This window comes from Delphinus delphis, chromosome 4 (genome assembly GCF_949987515.2).
Source record: "Delphinus delphis chromosome 4, mDelDel1.2, whole genome shotgun sequence".
Classification (NCBI taxonomy): domain Eukaryota; kingdom Metazoa; phylum Chordata; class Mammalia; order Artiodactyla; family Delphinidae; genus Delphinus; species Delphinus delphis.
Window position 1 is genome coordinate 47,599,797 of NC_082686.1, and position 18,236 is coordinate 47,618,032.

At 38.6% G+C, this 18,236-nt stretch overlaps 1 protein-coding gene across 3 annotated transcripts in view; it reads left to right on the forward strand.

The window, feature by feature from the left end:
• The first annotated feature begins 3,403 nt into the window (after nucleotides 1-3,403).
• The window catches only part of TBC1D23 (TBC1 domain family member 23), a 67,031-nt gene continuing 52,198 nt past the window's right edge, over nucleotides 3,404-18,236 (forward strand). For 2 of the 3 annotated variants that reach the window (XM_060010541.1, XM_060010543.1), the window contains exon 1: nucleotides 3,405-3,574. In XM_060010541.1, the coding sequence (XP_059866524.1) occupies nucleotides 3,522-3,574 (53 nt within the window). In that variant the 5' untranslated portion in view covers nucleotides 3,405-3,521. Of the gene's footprint in view, nucleotides 3,575-18,236 lie in introns of all 3 variants that reach the window. The other variant, XM_060010542.1, reaches the window with a different exon arrangement.

The window sequence follows — 18,236 nt, forward strand, 5'->3', positions numbered from 1 at the left end:
CAACCAGCTGTTTCTATATAGCTGAATGACTTCAACTATTCCAAAATACTTCAAAAAAAATCTTCACTTCATTTAACAAATATTTATTGAGAATAGACTGTGTCATAATATGACTTAAGTACATATAATACAATATGAACTACATAATTACATAGTTATATGGCACGCAACACCAAATAATAGATGAAAAATATTCTTTTTGTTTTAGGTTCATTCAAAACCAAGAAACTTTAATTTTCCCTTTATAAAAATGCAGTTTGATTTTATCCAAGGATAATATAGAATAATACCATACTTTTCTATTTGGGCACGGGAGTACAAATAGCTATGTGGGTGATAGGATGTGCCTTTCATGAAGATATATCTTGGAATGCCTGCATTGTGCACAGATCCAGATGGTCAGCACTATTAGCATCACCAGGTCTATGAAAAAAGAAATTCCAACTTCCTCTGTTCCAGAAAGATATATAAAAGCAGAGAGAGCTTCTCGTGTCATTGATGGAATCTTCTCATAATTAGGAGAAAAGAGTAAAGAAAGAAAATACAGGGAGATAATTTCATAATAAAATCTTCTCTAGCTCTTGAAATTTTTTTTTAAGCAGAGATTTACTACTAGAATTTAACAAATTCTACTTGTAATCCCATACTTATATTTTTTAAAGCTTGTAACAATCCAGGTAAAAGGCAGGACTTTGAGGGTTTTTTTTTTTTTTTTTTTTGCGGTACGCGGGCCTCTCACTGTTGTGGCCCCTCCCGTTGCGGGGCACAGGCTCCGGACGCGCAGGCTCATCGCCCATGGCTCACGGGCCCAGCCGCTCCGCGGCATGTGGGATCTTCCCGGACCGGGGCACGAACCCATGTCCCCTGCATCGGCAGGCGGACTCTCAACCACTGCGCCACCGGGGAAGCCCAGGGTTTTTTTTTAAAGCACAAAAATACTCAGAAAGTTACACCCATAAAAACTTGTAGCCATCTATAAAATGTTCTTTGGGCATAGTGATATCCTTGTCACCTCAGGAAGTGAGGCATGTTGGGGAAAATGTGGACAAACTGGATCCAAATGAAGAGGAAGGACTTATCAGAAAACTCATCAACCACGGAGTCTGTGCTAACTCAGGAGCCTGGATATCAAACACAAGTGTTTGCTAAATGGAATAATACTTTTACCACATGGAGTATTAAGCAGTCACTGTTTTAATTACACTGAGAATGAATTACAATTGAGGGTTATGATCACCTTAATCAATGAACAACTGCTTGTCATGTCACTGAATTAACAGTTTTACAAAACATTTTAGAAAACTTCTGAAAATCCACTGACAGCAATTGAAGAGACCCAGCAGAGGTCCTGAATATCAGGATGGTAATTTGACCTAGATTCATGTCTTTTATTCTTTTTGATAGCTGTTATCTAAACTCTCACTCCATATTAAAAAAAATGTTTCCCCATAGAAGGACTGAACATCATGCAGAGATTCTTGGCTTAGAAGTAGGTGCAATAATGTGGCTCTGTATTATTTCCCCTTTGGGAAGAGAATGAACATGTTTTTGGTTGTAAATGAAAGAGCTGTACTATGCTTTGTGCATATTTAATCAAATAGTTTTTAAAATTATGAAACATTTTAGACACCAAAGTATAGACTCTATAAAGAATACTGAACACCTATGTAGCCATTTCTCAGCTCTTTAGAAACAAAATATTAAAAATATAATTGAAGCCATTTCCTCTCCTCCCACAAATGTAACTGTGAGAACTGCAGAACTTTTGGCACCCAACGACTCTGTCCAAACTCTTGCACTAAGAGACTTGATCAAACTCTAGCACGGTCTTTAGCAACTTAAGGCTGTGTCCCTAGGATGACCCTGGCCTCCAATGAACCCCATTAAAATGCCTGATTGAGAAAGTGCAGTGGCTGCCAGCAGAGTTTACTGTTTGATCTAGCCAACACCTGATGATAGGTTACTGATGTCTCTTGGAGCATTTACTACAAAGGGCTTACATCTGTGAATATGTATCTATTACAACTTAGACGTGTCCTTCTCAAGGACCTGAGAGCCATTCCTTTGAAATGTAATCATCAAGAAGGGCAGGGTCTCTGTCTCTCAGGCTCTGTGCGAGGGAAGAATCCTAACCTCGAAAATTACGAGCTAGCAGACACAGCTGGCCTAATCACAATTACACTGACCAATGCTTTGTAATTTTTCACTTGTCTGCCTCTGAGTCCCGCTCTCCCTGCTCCCTCTTTCTCCCTTTAAAACCCCTAATCACCTCTGCACAAATCAGAATGGATCTCAGCCCACGCCCCTACTGTCCGTAGTTTCTGAATAACATCTGTTTTCACTACTTAACTAATGTCTGGTTTTGTTTATCTTTGAGAACTGCCATTCCAATTTTTCTATATATCATTCTTGTGCATTTTTTAAAAGCACAATACATTCTATAAAAATGTATATTGTGCTGCCTATTTTTAAAGCCAAATATAAATGACACCATACTTTACCTACCCTTCCGCAATGTTTTGTTCATTTAACATCATATATTCCAGATTAATCCATATTGTTACATGTGGCTCTACTTCATCAGCATTAGGTCCAGGGCTTACAAAAGCATTTCCCTAGGTCCATCTTCCTGAACCCTGTGCTCAGCCCTAGGCCCAGGGATGGTCAAGGGGAAACCAAAAGCCGGCGCTTTGCTGGTGATGGTAGACACCGAGCTTGGATGTGGAGGCCGAGGAGTCCACCCACGTGGAGTGAAGGGGAAGTAGGGTGGGAAGAGAAGAAACTTGGCAGCTCTCCCTGCTTGGAAATCCAGAGTTCTAGAATTCTAAATTTGGACTTGCCCTTCTGTGTTGTTAGAAAGATATGTTTATAAAGGTGGGAGGCTAGAACATATTTCCTTTACTGTTTAGCTTTAAAATAATAAAAAAAAAACTTTTAAAGTATTCAAACATAAAGTACGTGGCCTCCATTTGTACTTCTGACCGCGCCCCACAAACAGGGGTGAGCGTGCCTTTTCCTTACATCCCACTCTTTTCTCAAACACAGCTGTTGCACGAGGAAATGGCCCAAATGTGGCTATGCTCCTATCTGCACCCTCCCTGTAGGATTCCCCCCTCCCCTCGCCTCTCCACTATTTAAGACAATCAAACATGACTTTAAGCAGGACGCCAAGACGCAAAGAAGCCGCTAACTGGACGCCAAGAAGCGACCCTCTCAAGGGCCTCCTACTGGGACGCACGCCCTCGCCAAGCCCCGCCCACTGCGCCCGGCCCGGTCCCCGCGGCATCCTGGGACATGTAGTCTTTGGATGGGGTAGCGGCTCTCCACGTCTCCTCCTCCAAGTTACCTTTCGCCCTCGGGACGTCGTGACGTTGCGTTCTGCGCGTTGTCGCCTCTTCCCTCTTCCTTTCCCTCTCCAGAAGCTCAGTCCCAGACTTCCGAGGACCTTTTACGACGTTGGGTCTGAGTTGGCCTCGGCGCCAGGTCCACTTTTCGGCAAAGTGACGTGGACGTCAACAGCAATGGCGGAAGGAGAAGAGGTCCTGCCACTGCCAACGTCGGGGGGCGACGGCTGGTGAGTGAAAGCCCCGGGCTGCTTTGCACTGCTTTTCTATTCTGCCTTGTCACCACCTTGCGGGTCCCTGCGGCACCGGCAGGCGCCGGCATGGAACGGGAAGACCCGTCCTCGAAGTCCGACGCCCTGCCCCGCCCCCTCTGCCTACTGGCTCTCCTCTGCCAGCCCAGTCCTGCCCAAGGGGCTAAGCCCGGACTCGATGGGAGAGGGGTGTCGTCCAGCTGCTGGGTCTCAGTTCGGCCCTCCTGGTTCATCCGCCGGTTTCCAAACTGTGCTGGAGAAGGGTGGCTTCAGGGTTGGGTTTGGCCGGAATTCCTGGCCCGGGGAGTCAGAATAGGCTGGTGAGGAAGGAAGATTCGCGGATGCAGATCTCAGGCACTGGAATACCATTTGAAGAAAAGACCCTTGAAATGACTACCGCGACCTTTGCCTGAGGGTTCAGAGGTTGAGAGATACACCCAGGGAGGATCCCTCCCACATAATTCAGACATTTTTTGTGCTAGGTTTTATTTCTCGTTTCGCGTTCCAATAGTTAACACCCTTCGTTTCTTGCACACAAGTCGTCTTTTCCCTTCCTACCACTTTCCTCACAGCTCGATTTCAGAGATTTGGTTGCGATATAAGACACTGTTCTTGCTTTACTCAAGCCTTTGTATGCTTACCTGATCTATTCTCAGGGTTGTAGGAGGATGTCGGACAATTTTTGGTAGACTTTAGTCACCCAGTGTCGTTAATCTCTGGGAAAGTCTCCTACTTTTGAATTAATTGATCTTCACAATACACTTTTAGGGACAGCAATGTAAAAAAAAAAAGTGGAACCTTTAGAGGCTTGTAGAATTTTTACAATTGATGTAAGTGTATTGACTGCCGGTATTAGTTTTAGATCTGCTTGTTCATCATATATGTACAGCTCACTGGCACTCTAATTATAATCCAGGACATTTGTAGACATGGAGTTTAATTCCTCAGGAAGAAATGGAAATCGGTGAAAGGGATAGATAATACAGTAATTGAGAAGTTCAAGTCTCAATTAGCAGACATCTCGCATCACCTTAGTACATGCACTCTCCAAGGTGTAGGATGAAAATTTATGTGACCTAGATGTAGTTTCTTTTCTCGATTTGCTTATCTTGGTGTTGGGGAGCTGTAATAGGAACACTCAGTAAGAAGGTAAAATTCCTCTGGTTCTTTGGGAGTGTGAAGAAAAGTGATATGAAAGTTCAGGGAGACAGAAACCATGTCCACTTGGAGTCATTGGGGAAAGCTTTACATGGCTGGAAGTGTTTGAATTAGGCCTTGAAGAATGAGTAGGATCTAGACCAGCACTGTCCAATAGAAGTGTAACGTGTACCACACATGTAATTTAAATTTTCTAGTAGCCACATTAAAAAGAAACAGGTGAAATTAATTTTAATTATCTATTTTATTTAATTGAATATATCCAAAATATTATTTCAACATGTAATCATTGTTTAAAAAAACAATACTGTTACATCCTTTTTGTACCAAGTCTTAAAATTCGATGTGTATTTTACATTTATCATACATCTCTGTCTGGTTTAGCCACATTTCAAATGTTAAATAGCCACACATGGCTGGTGGCTAACATGTAGGGTCAGATTAACAGAGCAGAAAGTTCTCTATGAAGTAATAGCATGAGCAAGGACATAGGCAAGAAAACTAATGATTTGTCTGGAGCGTAAGGACTAGAACATCATGAAATTTGCTGTTTTGGAAGAGTGAATTTGTTGTATTATAAACTGGCTGTAATAGCTGATTGAAGGCCACAAGGGGAAGTGTTTCTAGAGCTAAGGTGTCTTTAAGTTCTTAGGTTAGGAGGATTGTGAGCAGGTGTCTGATTCACAGGGGCAAGGACCATGGAGTGAATGGTTGCTAGAGGTAGTATTCTCTCTGGCATTTCTGTATCTTTGGTGAGGCTTCCCATTTTTCTCTTTTTATTTTCACGAGTGGAGGAACCCTGAGTGTTCTCTGATTTTTATTCTCCCTCCATTCTCTTCTAATCTTTTTCTCTACTCCCTCCACGCACTGGTCCCCTAGAAGTGAGTTTGAATAGAGTCAGAAAAGATTCGGATTTGGAGCCACAAGTTCAGTGAAGCCTCTGTTCTCAGAGTGCTTGTTAATTGGGTTGTTATAGAATGGAGAGGCTTTATTCTTTTTTAAAAAAAAATGCTGTGACATTTTTATTGTAATTTTTTTAGATAGAAATTTTTGTGAAATATATTATATATCTCATTGCCTAACCAAACTCATCTTAATGATTTAAGGTCATTCAGTTTACAAATGTAAGTGTATAAAAATAAAACTAGGGCTTCCCTGGTGGCGCAGTGGTTGAGAGTCCTCCTGTCGATGCAGGGGACACGGGTTCCTGCCCTGGTCCGGGAAGATCCCACATGCCGCGGAGCGGCTGGGCCCGTGAGCCATGGCCACTGGGCCTAAGCGTCCGGAGCCTGTGCTCCGAGGTGGGAGGGGCCACAGTGGCGAGAGGCCCGCGTGCCGCATAAATAAATAAATAAATAAATAAATAAAACTAGGTCCCTGTCCTCAAGGAATTTGTGGACTAGTTAGAGGAGACACATTTAAGAACATCAATAACTGTTATATTTCTGTAACACACTGACACCTTTCGGGCCTATTTAGGCAGGAAGGGTAGATTGTTGCTGTTTAAATGGTCCCCTATAGCCATCCCTTTTTGAGATTGCTTTTTATTAGTTTTTCCTGTTTTCTTTCTTTGTTGTCAGTGGTATCTCCCAGTTTGTTCCTGATCTGTGAAGGTAAGTAACTGAACTTGTTAAATTATCTATTCATTTGTAAAAAGGCTCAGGATGGGGCCTGAAGAGCTTAAAAGTACAAGATGTCACTTTTACTTATTTACAGTTTTTCAATTATGTTCTAGATCAGTGTTTCTCAAAACTTAAATTTGCATTGGGGTTACCTGGAGAGCGTGTTAAAATGCAGATTCTGATTCAGTAGATTTGCTTGGGACCCAAGATTCCATATTTCTGACTGACCAGCTACTGGGTGATGGCATTTCTGGTTCATGAACCATACTCTGGTTATCAAGGTTCTAGATAATGTGTATCTCCGAATGAGTTGGTCAGAGGAATATCTGTATGTATGTTATCTCTCTGTATGTTATAGTGTATCACCTAATACATTATACTATATATATTACATAATTATACTATAATTTATCTGACTACATGATTTATCATTGCTCTTTAGCTAGCGAACTTCTCATGGGCAGTGCTGATGGCAGGTGGCTCAGTAAATGTTTATTGTCTGAATGTGTGTATGAATGAATACAGACTTTTGTGAAATCATGTGCAGTAATATACCAAGCTGTCAATTCATATAAATTTTCTGACTCCATTGTTTTTGTGAGCTGTGTAATTGTCTGCTGGTGTAATGCTCATTTTTTATGGAAAACCAGGGTTATCAGAAACTGTGTCAGCTCTCAAACTTTCTGAAATTGCAGCCATATAAGCTCAGAGGGCATGGAGAAATCCTTGTAAAAATGTTTACAGTTTGAAATGATTTAAGTTTAATTAAAAAGTTAGTATAAGCTACAGGTTTGAAAATAAAAGAAATGTTAAATTATTACAGTCTAAAGATTGGTCATTATTCTTCTTGGTATTGAAGAAACCAGCTTTGAAATTGAGGCTTTCATTTTCTGAGGCTTTCTTTCTGAAATAACTCCTTAAGATCTAAAGTCATGATTAAAAAAAATTTTCTCTTTGGTGTACAGATGGATTGTACAACAACTGTTGGTATTCTGAGTTTGCTTAGTTAAAATTTTTTGTACAACTTTTCTTAAATTGTTGCTAAACTTCTATTAAAATTGTAGAAATATCAGTTCCATAAAGAAGCTTCTATTGTTGTAATTTGAAATGCGAATAGGAATTGTTTTGAGAATAATGGGGTCTTTTTCAAAGTTTTGTGCACTTTGTGAATAGTACTCTCAGTGCTTTCCATTTCATAAGCATTGAAATAGAGATTTAAAGGGTCACTTAGGGAGCAGGTGATTGCAATTTCAGACATGATAAAATCAATAAAGAAATACATTTAATATGAAAGAGAATGTAACCCATTGCTTAAGAAGAATATTGGTAGCTTGTAGTTATAGCAAGACTAGGTATTACCTTACAAAAAATGAAGAGAAAATGAACCTTACTGGCTGGAATTAGGAGTTTTTAAGTGACAACTGTTAGATTTTGTAAACTGTAAGTAGAGGGTAGACAAAAATTAGACATTAAGACTTATTTTGTTTATAGTATTTACATTAATGTTATTATTGTAATTCAGATTTTACTGTTTTTAGAGGTAATTCCTAAATAATAATTCACACTTTTAGGATTTTGTTCCTGTGGATGTTTTAATATCCACAGGTAAGAGTTAGTAATTGGTTTTTGCACGCTAAAGAAATGTATTCAATTAATTTATTTCTATTTATTTGTACTCACTGCTGAGAATACAGGTGCATTCCCTATCTGAGTATAGTGAGGCACTTCACGTAATTCTGGAGCACGAGTTAAGTGTACTGCGATACACAGCCAACTCATGAGTAGGTGTCTTCTGAACAGAATTGATAAAGTATGCTTAGCAAATCTTTTCTGCTGCTTATGGTGAAATGTGGATTCTACTTGGTATAAACCAAAGACAGTGCCCCCCTGCCCCGCCCCATGTATCAAAAAGCAAAATAGAGGCAAAGCATTCCTAATTCATTCAGTAAACATTAACTAAATACTGGTTATATTCAAGCTGCTATGTAGTGTTGTAGAAAAAATTTGAAACATTTAAAACCAGAACTGTGCATTGTTCTGACATTCTTGGGCACTGCAGTTTTTCATCATTTTAGCCCTAGGAATAGATACATGAAGATATCTTCTGAAGATACTTAAGTACTTGTGTTGTTGGAAATTACATGCTTTAGCAGAGTAGTATAGGATTATACAGCTTGAAAAGGGACAATGCTTGAAGTGACTTATTTAGATATTGAGAATTACACATGGAAAACAAATCAGTCCCATATGTTAGGTTCATAAGAGCAAATTGTTGTTTGTGGAAATGCAAGAGCAGTAAGAGCCAATTAAAAAAAAACACCTATTTCCTGAAATTTAATGTATATTTGTTTTTAAGAGTCTGTCTTACCTTTTGACCTGAGTCGAGAAAATGATGACTAATTAAATAATTTGTTTCACATCTTCCTTCTTCTCCAAGGTTAAAGGAGGTTTTTCTTATCCCTAAGCAGACATAGCATTTCGTAGTTGGGTGAGAACCCTGTAGCATGTGCTTTCATTACTTTAAAGCAGTTGTTACATAAAGCTAGTTGCTATGGTGGTATTTAATAATTTCACTAAGAAGATATAAGAAAATACTATGTTTACGTAGAGCTTTATCTTTTGTATACTATCTCATTTTGGCTCTTAGAACAATTCTATGCAGAAGGGAAATTATGAATTATTGTCCTTTCCTTGTTAGAGATGAGAGAACAGGCATAGGGAGGTTAGACAATAGACCCAGTGAGTGGAAAATCTGGAACTTAAACTCATGGCTCTTTAAGCCCTGTGCTCTTTCTAAAGTTGATTGTGTGTACAGTGTATAGTTCACAAATACTTTAACAGACAGCTAGAGAGAACCCAGTTAAAAATATGCTAATCCTATACCCAATCAACCATGTGTTTTGAAACATACAATATGCAAAGTTGTGCTTTGTTGAACATATGGTGTGTATTTTCTGTGGCACTTTACAAGGCTCTAAGGATATGCATAAGCTGTGAAACACATTATTTTTCTTGCATCCACAGGAAGGGACAATTCATGAGTGATATGGTGGGATATGATACAGAGCATTATATACTATAACTTTATATCTCTATGGTTTTCATAATGTGTCCTCATATCTCTTGCCAAAAATCACATAAATAGATTAGTTTTTTATCTTAAGATATTATGGTTACAGGGACTTCCCTGGTGGAGCAGTGGTTAAGAATCCGCCTGCCAATGCAGGGGACATGGGTTCGAGCCCTGGTCCGGGATGATCCCACATGCCGCAGGGCAGCTAAGCCTGTGCGCCACAACTACTGAGCCTGTGCTCTAGAGCCTGCGTGCCCTAGAGCCTGTGCTCTGCAACAAGAGGGGCCACTACAAGGAGAAGCCCATGCACCGCAACGAAGAGTAGCCCCCACTTGCTGCAACTAGAGAAAGCCCGCGCGCAGCAACGAAGACCCAACCCAGCCAAAAATAAATAAATAAATAAATTTTAAAAAGCTATTATGGTTAAAAATATCATCTAGATTATATATATAATATGTTATATATTTAAATGTATTTATGTAATAAGTTATATATTAAATATATGTAAATATATAAGTAATACAATTATATGTATCATTTATGGAAGTAAAATTACAATTTTTGATTTACTTATTTAGTTTGTGAGAGCACAGTAGTGGTATTTAATTAGAACATGTAAACAATTACACAGTTTTAATAACTCTCACCTCAGTAATTTTTTCATTGTTTTTATTCAGTGATGTAGGAGAAATAAGAAACTTGCTTTTAAAATCGCTTCCTTGTGGTTATTGTCCCTCTACAGAGTTTCTGGTCTCTGTTTTGAAGTATAAAAGTGACGCATAGAAGGATGTATTCATCTCATATGGGTGTGCAGTTGAATACCAAACATTCTTGAGCTTATTTAGTAGATTCCATTTAGATTTAACCACTGACATGAAAATAAATGAGAGCCTTTTTTATTGAATAAGTTCTCACTAATGTTGGAATTCAGGTTTAAAAAATAAATCCGTTATGTATTTCTTTGCCAAACTATGATCTCCATTGGTAAAGTACCTTTGGAAAGAATTGCCCAAATGTTGCAAATATTGTCACCTCATTTGCAGTAATTGTTCCTTTATCTTCCAAAATGATGGTTTCAAGAAAAGGAATATTGGGGGTATTTCTTTTCTCATTACATTTTGAGTAAAGTGGAAATTTGTAATAGAAACAGGTAATTTGCTGTTTTGTGTTGACTTGTGCTGTTTTCATCCCATTCTTTCTTTGAGGCAAAAGGTATACACTATTTTCAGTTTCCAGATAAACTAGTGCTTTGGTTGGGGGGTGAGGGGAAAGACGCTGATGCATTTCTTTTTGCCTTAAACGTGCTAGAAAGTCACCTTATATGTATAGAAAAGAACAGTGTGTTGGGGACTTTTTATTTTGAGGAAGCATGGAAGAGGAAGAGGATTTAGAACACTCTCTAAAGTTAACTACTCATTAGTAGAGAGATGTTCTTCCATTTTGTAAGCCAAGTCTTACAGAAAATGCATTGCAACATTACACATATGGTAAAGTTATAAGCAGCTGTTTTTTTAAATGCTTACACAAAAATTCCTGAGTTTTTTCTTAGCAGAAGAAGGTATACCATTGGTGCAATTTGATCTATGTGGATTATGGATAAAAAATAAGTTTATGAAAATTTAAAGCATCTGGTCCATTTGTACTGTAGTTAATTTTAGTAGTTTACAGAGCAGTCTGTGATCACTGTCTCCTTTGCCTATTGCACAGTGCTGAAATATTGTAGCTATCATGTTTGTTTGTCATCTCAAGCCAAGAGGACTAGATTTAGCACCTTCTTTACTTGGCCAAGATCCTAGTTAAACACAAATTCTGCAGAGGATTACAGTATTTGATAGGGGAATCTCCCAAAGCTGCTTTTGTGGATCTGATCCTGATACATAGTTTCACTATTTTTTTTTTTTCAAGCTGGTGGATGGGGTGTTTTTCCCCTTGGCATTCAAATATACATTTTGTTAAAATACTGTAACAGTGTGTCTGACAAGAATCCAGATAACTTCAAGATTTTGCAGTTAACAAATTGTGCTCTCATGGACTGTAAGGTGTCATGGTCATTTCCAAATGTGCCATAATACTATTTGCTGTTAGAATGCTTTGAAAATTTGAGATTGGTATTTTAAAATAAGTTGCATAATACATATTATGGTCAACTCCATCCATATCTACTGTACAAGCAAATCTGTAACAAAGTTCTGGTATTTCCATTTCGAACAAATGTCACACAAAATATTCAGGAACAAAGTAAGGAGTTTTGGTTTGGTAGTAATTTGTAACAAGTGTGCTAACAATAGTAGCAAAATAAGTTCAGACAAAGCTTTGGTGCTGATGTCTCATGACCTGGGCATTAAGAAATAACCAGAAGTCTGATGGCACAAATTAAGTCATGAAACCACAACTCAATATGTGCAACTTGTCACTGTTACACAATTTGCTGGTGCTCAGGACTAGTTAGCTGGCTATTTTTGAATTTTAAATAATTGATCAGAAGCTTGTGCCTGGGTATAATGTGTATACATGAGCAAGCTGGCCTGTCATTGTTTACTCTGTGCTCATCAGCAGTTTACATTCTAAACAAATTGGAATGAACTACAGCTCAAAAAGAGCCGCTCCTGTCTCTGTTCAATGGGATTAGATAATAGGACCTGGGCTAAAACCTTGGAGGAGCCAGCTAGACTGTAAGCTACATGAGAGCACCGGCTTTGTTTACTGCTAGATCTTCAGTGCCTCACACAGTGGCTAGCATGTAGTAGGTGCTTCAATACATATTTATTGAAGATTTGAAAAAAGAATACTTTTGTTAGGGAGGAAAGAATTCAGAGCATGGGTTAGAGAGAGTTACAGGAGAAGTACTGCAAACTGAAGGCAGAGTGTTTTAATGAGAGAGTCTAACTTTGCAGAGTATGTGAAGAAGATGAGGACCAGGAACGATGACTAATGACTCCTTGGAGCAGTTTTATTAGAGCAATGGAGGGTTTGAGTGAATGAGAAGAGACAACGTGGAGGCGAGTGGAGACTACAGTTTGCAGGGCGTTGAACCGTAAAGGGAAAGAGAGAGATGACTTTTTGAAAGGGAGGTCACATGTAGGACCTTTTGAATAAGCAAATGTGGAAATATTGGGGGAAAGGAGAATAATCATAGACTATATTGTTCTTTATATATTTGAATGCTAGGAATACTTTCAGTGAAGAGTTCTGAGTCCATTTTCTCTCTTGGCTCTGTTTAATACAGTAACCCCTCTGTATCCTTGAGTTCCATATACAGGAGTGTAGAACCTGTAGTTTTGGAACCCGGGAATACAGAAGGCCGACTGTACTATGGCGTTTTATATAAGGGATTTGAGCATCTTTGGGTTTTTGGTATCTGCAGCGGGTCCTGGAATCAATCTCCAACCGATACGGAGGGATGACTCTACTACTGCTAGCAGTCAGAGGTTTGAACAATATCCTTTGCAGTAGAAATAACACATTTAAGATGTTTACACAGCAGGTGTTGGGCTTTTATTGATTTCCCCTGTAATGCGGTTTTTGTATTTTTCTTGTAATCACATAATAATGTATCTTAGATCGTGACCATTTTAAGACACAAAATTAATTTTTTAAAAAATTGGTAATTTGGGTTTTCTCTAGTTTCTCTGTACTCTGCATTTAAGCTTAGGTGATTATGTATATTTCTAGGTCCTAAGTGGTCTTTTTTTTTTTTTTTTTTCGGTACGCGGTCCCCTCAGTGTTGTGGCCTCTCCCGTTGCGGAGCACAGGCTCCGGACGCGCAGGCTCAGCGGCCATGGCTCATGGGCCCAGCCACTCCGCGGCATGTGGGATCTTCCCGGACCGGGGCATGAACCCGCATTCCCTGCATCGGCAGGCGGACTCTCAACCACTGCGCCACCAGGGAAGCCCCTAAGTGGTCTTTTTGAACTACTATAATCTTTGATTTTTTAAATAATTACAGGAAAGGATTGGATTTTAAAGAATTTTGAAAACTAGTGAAGTTGACTTAGCTTACTTGGTAGACTGAGAAGCTTGATGAATTAAAACGATTTGTTTCCAACCCAGAAAACATTCTGTCCTAAGTGTTTTAGCAATTTATCTCAGTATGCTTTTGGGTGACAAGAGTCTATTTTGAAGTTGAATAGGCTTTGGGAAGTCATACAGGCCATCTAATAAGTTGCTGGGAATGATTGCTAATTGCTTAACTCTAGGGCTACTTCATTATTTCATATGTATGCTTTCTATTAAAAAAAACTTATTGAGTGCTTACTTTGCCTTTAAAGATTTAATCTTGACTAAATGAAGAGTTACTTAGTATTCCTACATGCATGTTTTCGCTTGTCTTCTAATTTTAGTTTTTTCCACATTTTACTGTTGTCTCATTTGTGCCTCAGGATTTGTGTCACATGTACCCAGCAGTGGTTCATGTGAACAGCAACTCACTGTCTGACACACTTCTTTTTGGGGAAACAGTGAATCTTCAATGCCTGTGGAGTCTTGTATGGAGACGGTCCTGAAAAAGAAAGTTGGAAAGGACAGATTCAGGCAAGGTGTAGTCATTAAGATGGAATGAAAGAGGAGTGGGAGTGATAGTCTAGTAGAACAGGAGATAATTCATGTGTTGTATAAATACTCTCCACCTCTTTTGATTGGATGGTATCTGATACTATCCCTGTTTTACAGGTGAAGAAACTGAGTTTGTATCTTAGGTCACACGGCTGTTAAAATTGTATAGAATCTGATGTCATGTTTTCTGATTTTAAATTTTATATTATTTTCTCTGTAACACATTGTTTCTAAGCCTTTATATTCTTAATTTTTGATGCTTTTGCTGTTGAGCTGCCATGGCAACTGTTTAGGAGTCTGTTCCTTTCCCACACCGGTATTTAGCAAGTAGTATCAATTTGAGAAGTTAAAGAGGCAAGGCAAGCTGTTACCCCCTTAACAACGCTAAGGTGAGGCTTGGACCCTTCATAGTGGTACACTCCCTTCATTGAAGTAGTAAATGAGGGTTGACACAAAAGCTTCCTCTTAAAGCCCTAAATTAAAGAGTCTGTAAACTATTTCTAATGAAGTTACTTTTTTGAGATGTAATTTATGAATCATAAAAATACATCCATTTAAAGTGTACAGTTCACTGGTTTTAGTATATTCCCAGAGTTAAGCAGTCATCACCATGATCTAAGTTTAGAGTGTTTTCATTACCCCCAAAGAAACCCCATACCCATTAGCATCCGTCTTATTCCCCTGTCACCCCAGGTCATAATGATCTACTTTCTATCTCTATACATTTGCCTGTTTTGGACATTTCATGTGAACAAAATCATACATATGTGGCCTTTGTGTCTGATTTCTTTCACTGAGCATAATTTTCAAGGTTCACACGTGTTGCATGTTATCAACGCTTCATTCCTTTCTATTGCTTAGTGTTCCAGTGTATGAATACACATTTTATTTATTCATCAGATGATGGACATTTGGATTGTTTCTACTTTTTTGGCTATTATGAATAATATAGTACTGTTATAAATATTCTTTAGAAGTTTTTTGTTGTTGCCTTTTTTAATGTGATAAGACATACATAACATAAAATTTGCCATTTTAACATGTACAATTAAGTGACATTAAATACATTTACAATGTTGTGCAACCATCACCACTGTCTATTTCCAGAATTTTTGATCATCCCAAACAGAAACTCTCTACCTAATAAATAATAGCTCCCCATTGCCCCCTACCTCCAGCCTCTATTCTACTTTTTGTCTTTATGAATTTACCTATTTTAGGTAACTCATATAAGTGGAATCATACACTGTTTGCCCTTCTGTGACTTTTTTTTCCCCACTTAGCATTTGTCTTCAGAGTTCATTCATGTTGTAGCATGTGTCAGAATTTCCTTCCTTTTTAAGGCTAACATTCCATTGTATATATATATATGTACCACATTTTGTTTATCCATTCATACATCAATGAATATTTGGGTTGTTTCTACTTTTTTGGCTGTTGTGAATAATACTGCTGTGAACATGGATGTACAAATACCTGTTTGAATCCTTGCTTTCAGTTCTTTTGGGTATATACCCTGAAGTGGAATTGCTAGGTAATAGGGTAAATCTGCGTTCAACTTTTTAAAGAACTGCCAAACTTTTCCACAGTTGGCTGTACCATTTTTCATTCCCACTAGCTAGCAATGCACAAGAATTCTAATTTCTCCATATTTTTGCCCCCTCCCCCCCCTTTTTTTTTGATACTAGCCATCCTAATGGATGTGTTATATAGTATCTCATTGTGGTTTATGTACAAGTTTTTGTGTGGTGTATGTATTGTATTCTCTCGTGTGTATGTATACCTAGGAGTAGAATTGCTGTGTCATATTGCAACTTTAACATTTTGAGGATCTGTCAAACCAATTTCAAAAATAGCTGAACCATTTTACATTCCTACCAGCAATGTATAAAGGTTCCAGTTTCTATTATGACTTTTTGGTATTAGCCATCCTTGAGAGTGTGAAGTGGCATCTCCTTTGTGGGTTTTCCTTTTTCTCATTGTGGTTTTGATTTGAGTTTCCCTAATGGCTAATGATGATGTGTGTCTTTTTATGTACTTATTGGCTATTTGTGTATCTTTTTTTTTTAAAGAAACGGTAGTTTTTATTTATTTATTTATTAATTCATTCATTCACTTAGGCTGTGTTGGGTTTTTGTTGCTGCGCGCGGGCTTTCTCTAGTTGCAGCGAGCAGGGGCTACTCTTCGTTACGGTGCCCGGGCTTCTCATTGCAGTGGCTTCTCTTGTTGTGGAACACGGGCTCTAGGCACAAGAGCTTCAGTAGTTGTGGCACACAGGCTCAGTAGTTGTGGCTCGTGGGCTCCAGAGCGCAGGCTTAGTAGTTGTGGCGCATGGGCTTAGTTGCTCCGCGGCATGTGGGATCTTCCCGGACCAGGGATTGAACCCGTGTCCCCCGCATTGGCAGGCGGATTCTTAACACTGCGCCACCAGGGAAGCCCCTGTGTATCTTTATTTTGGAGAAAGGAGAGTCGTCAGATGCTTTGGAAAGGTCAAATTAAGGTAAATGTTTGATTATTAGGAAGGAGCATAGGGAGAGTGGTCCCTCTGGAGTTGTGGGTGTCAGAGAAGGAGGAGGAACGATTGGGTGCGTAAGAGGAGGAGTTGAGTGGAAGATGAGGGAGAAGTGGTGACATATGTTGTCAAGAATACTTTCAGAAAGCTTTGCTGGGAAAGGAACAACCAAGAGTTTGGTTACCTACGTGAAAGGAAAGTTTGGAGGAGTTTTTGTGGTTGTCATTATCGATGTTGTTTCTAATAGCAATACTTGAGTATATGGCTCAGAGGAAAGAGCCAGTGGAGAAAGAGAAGTGGAAGATAGGAGAGAGAGGGATAATGGTGGCACATGGCTCTAGAGGAGTTGGGGTGGGGCGGGGTGGGGGAGGGAGGGATGAGGGAGATAAGACCCAGGTGAAGTTATCAGTCTTGGACTAGAGAAAGGATACCTAGACATCTGTGCATATAGGGAAGAAGGAAATGATGTCTGGGATAATAAGTTACTTATGTTTGGTTTTGGAGAGTGGCTGAGATCAAAGGGAAGAGAAGCCTGCTGTCCTATATTTTCTTTTTGGAGTCAGAAGTAATGTCACTTGAGGTAAAGTGGGCTGGGTAGGGAGTCTGAAGAAAGTGGTAAATAGAAGATTTTTAGGTAACATTGATGCCTAGAAGAAATAGATGGTGGTGAATATATGATAGCATCATGAAGTTGTCTTAATTTCTTTTCCCATGAAGTCCTCAGTGAGCAGAGTATAGGAACAAAGAAAGTAGAACTGGTTAGATTATCCCATTGTTAGGAGTTTGCAGCTTTCTGAATGTGGCAGGAAGACAGAGGAGTGAAGTTCAGGGTGTTAAGAATGTGCTTGAAGTCTTAGGCCATGGAATTAATACTGAGGACATAAAGTGAAGCCACATGAAAGTTCTTATAGCAAATCTGTGCCACCCTTCCACCCTCTACTTTTAACTCCTTACGCAGGAAGCATGGGGAGGATATCCCTTCTCCAAAATTAATTTTCTTCCATGCTCAAAAATAGAAACAAATATTTTTACATCTTTTAACTTCCTTCCAAGTTTATCATATATTTAAACTTTTAGAAAAGTTTGTTGTCTGTATGGGTTGCACTTGTTTATTTTTTTTTACACTTTCAGTATTCAGTATGAGAGAACTAAAATAAATTAATATATGTATGTTACATATGCCACATTGTTTTCTTCTTACTGATTATGTGAAATAGTCTTAAGTAGTAGATACTTAATACTTTAAGCAAGGACATATATGTTTGAGGTGAGAATTTTTATCATCTTTTTTCTCCTTGCAAGTATTTGTGCATTTTCGAGGATACAGATAATAATCCCCCCTAAAACAAAACAAAACAAAATAAATTAAAATTCCCCTGTAAGTAAACCAGTAGAAATAAACTTTTTAAATATCCTTCCCCATGTGTATGGGAAAGACTGGGTGGGGAGTGGGGATAATGTACTTTTTCTTTTAAACATGTATGCTTGGATGTTAATTTTATTTTATTTTTTTAGTTATTTCTGAGATATACATTTTAAAGTAATAACTAGAATTATGACTTATAACATTATACCTTCTACTCCACCATCTTGGTTCCTCCCTGGATGTTAATTTTAAAATTTTTTCTTAAAAACTTAATACATGTCCTTAATATCATAAACAGTTTCCATTTTATTAATTGTTTTTTAGCATTTTAAACTGTTGCTTAGTATTCCATCTGCTGA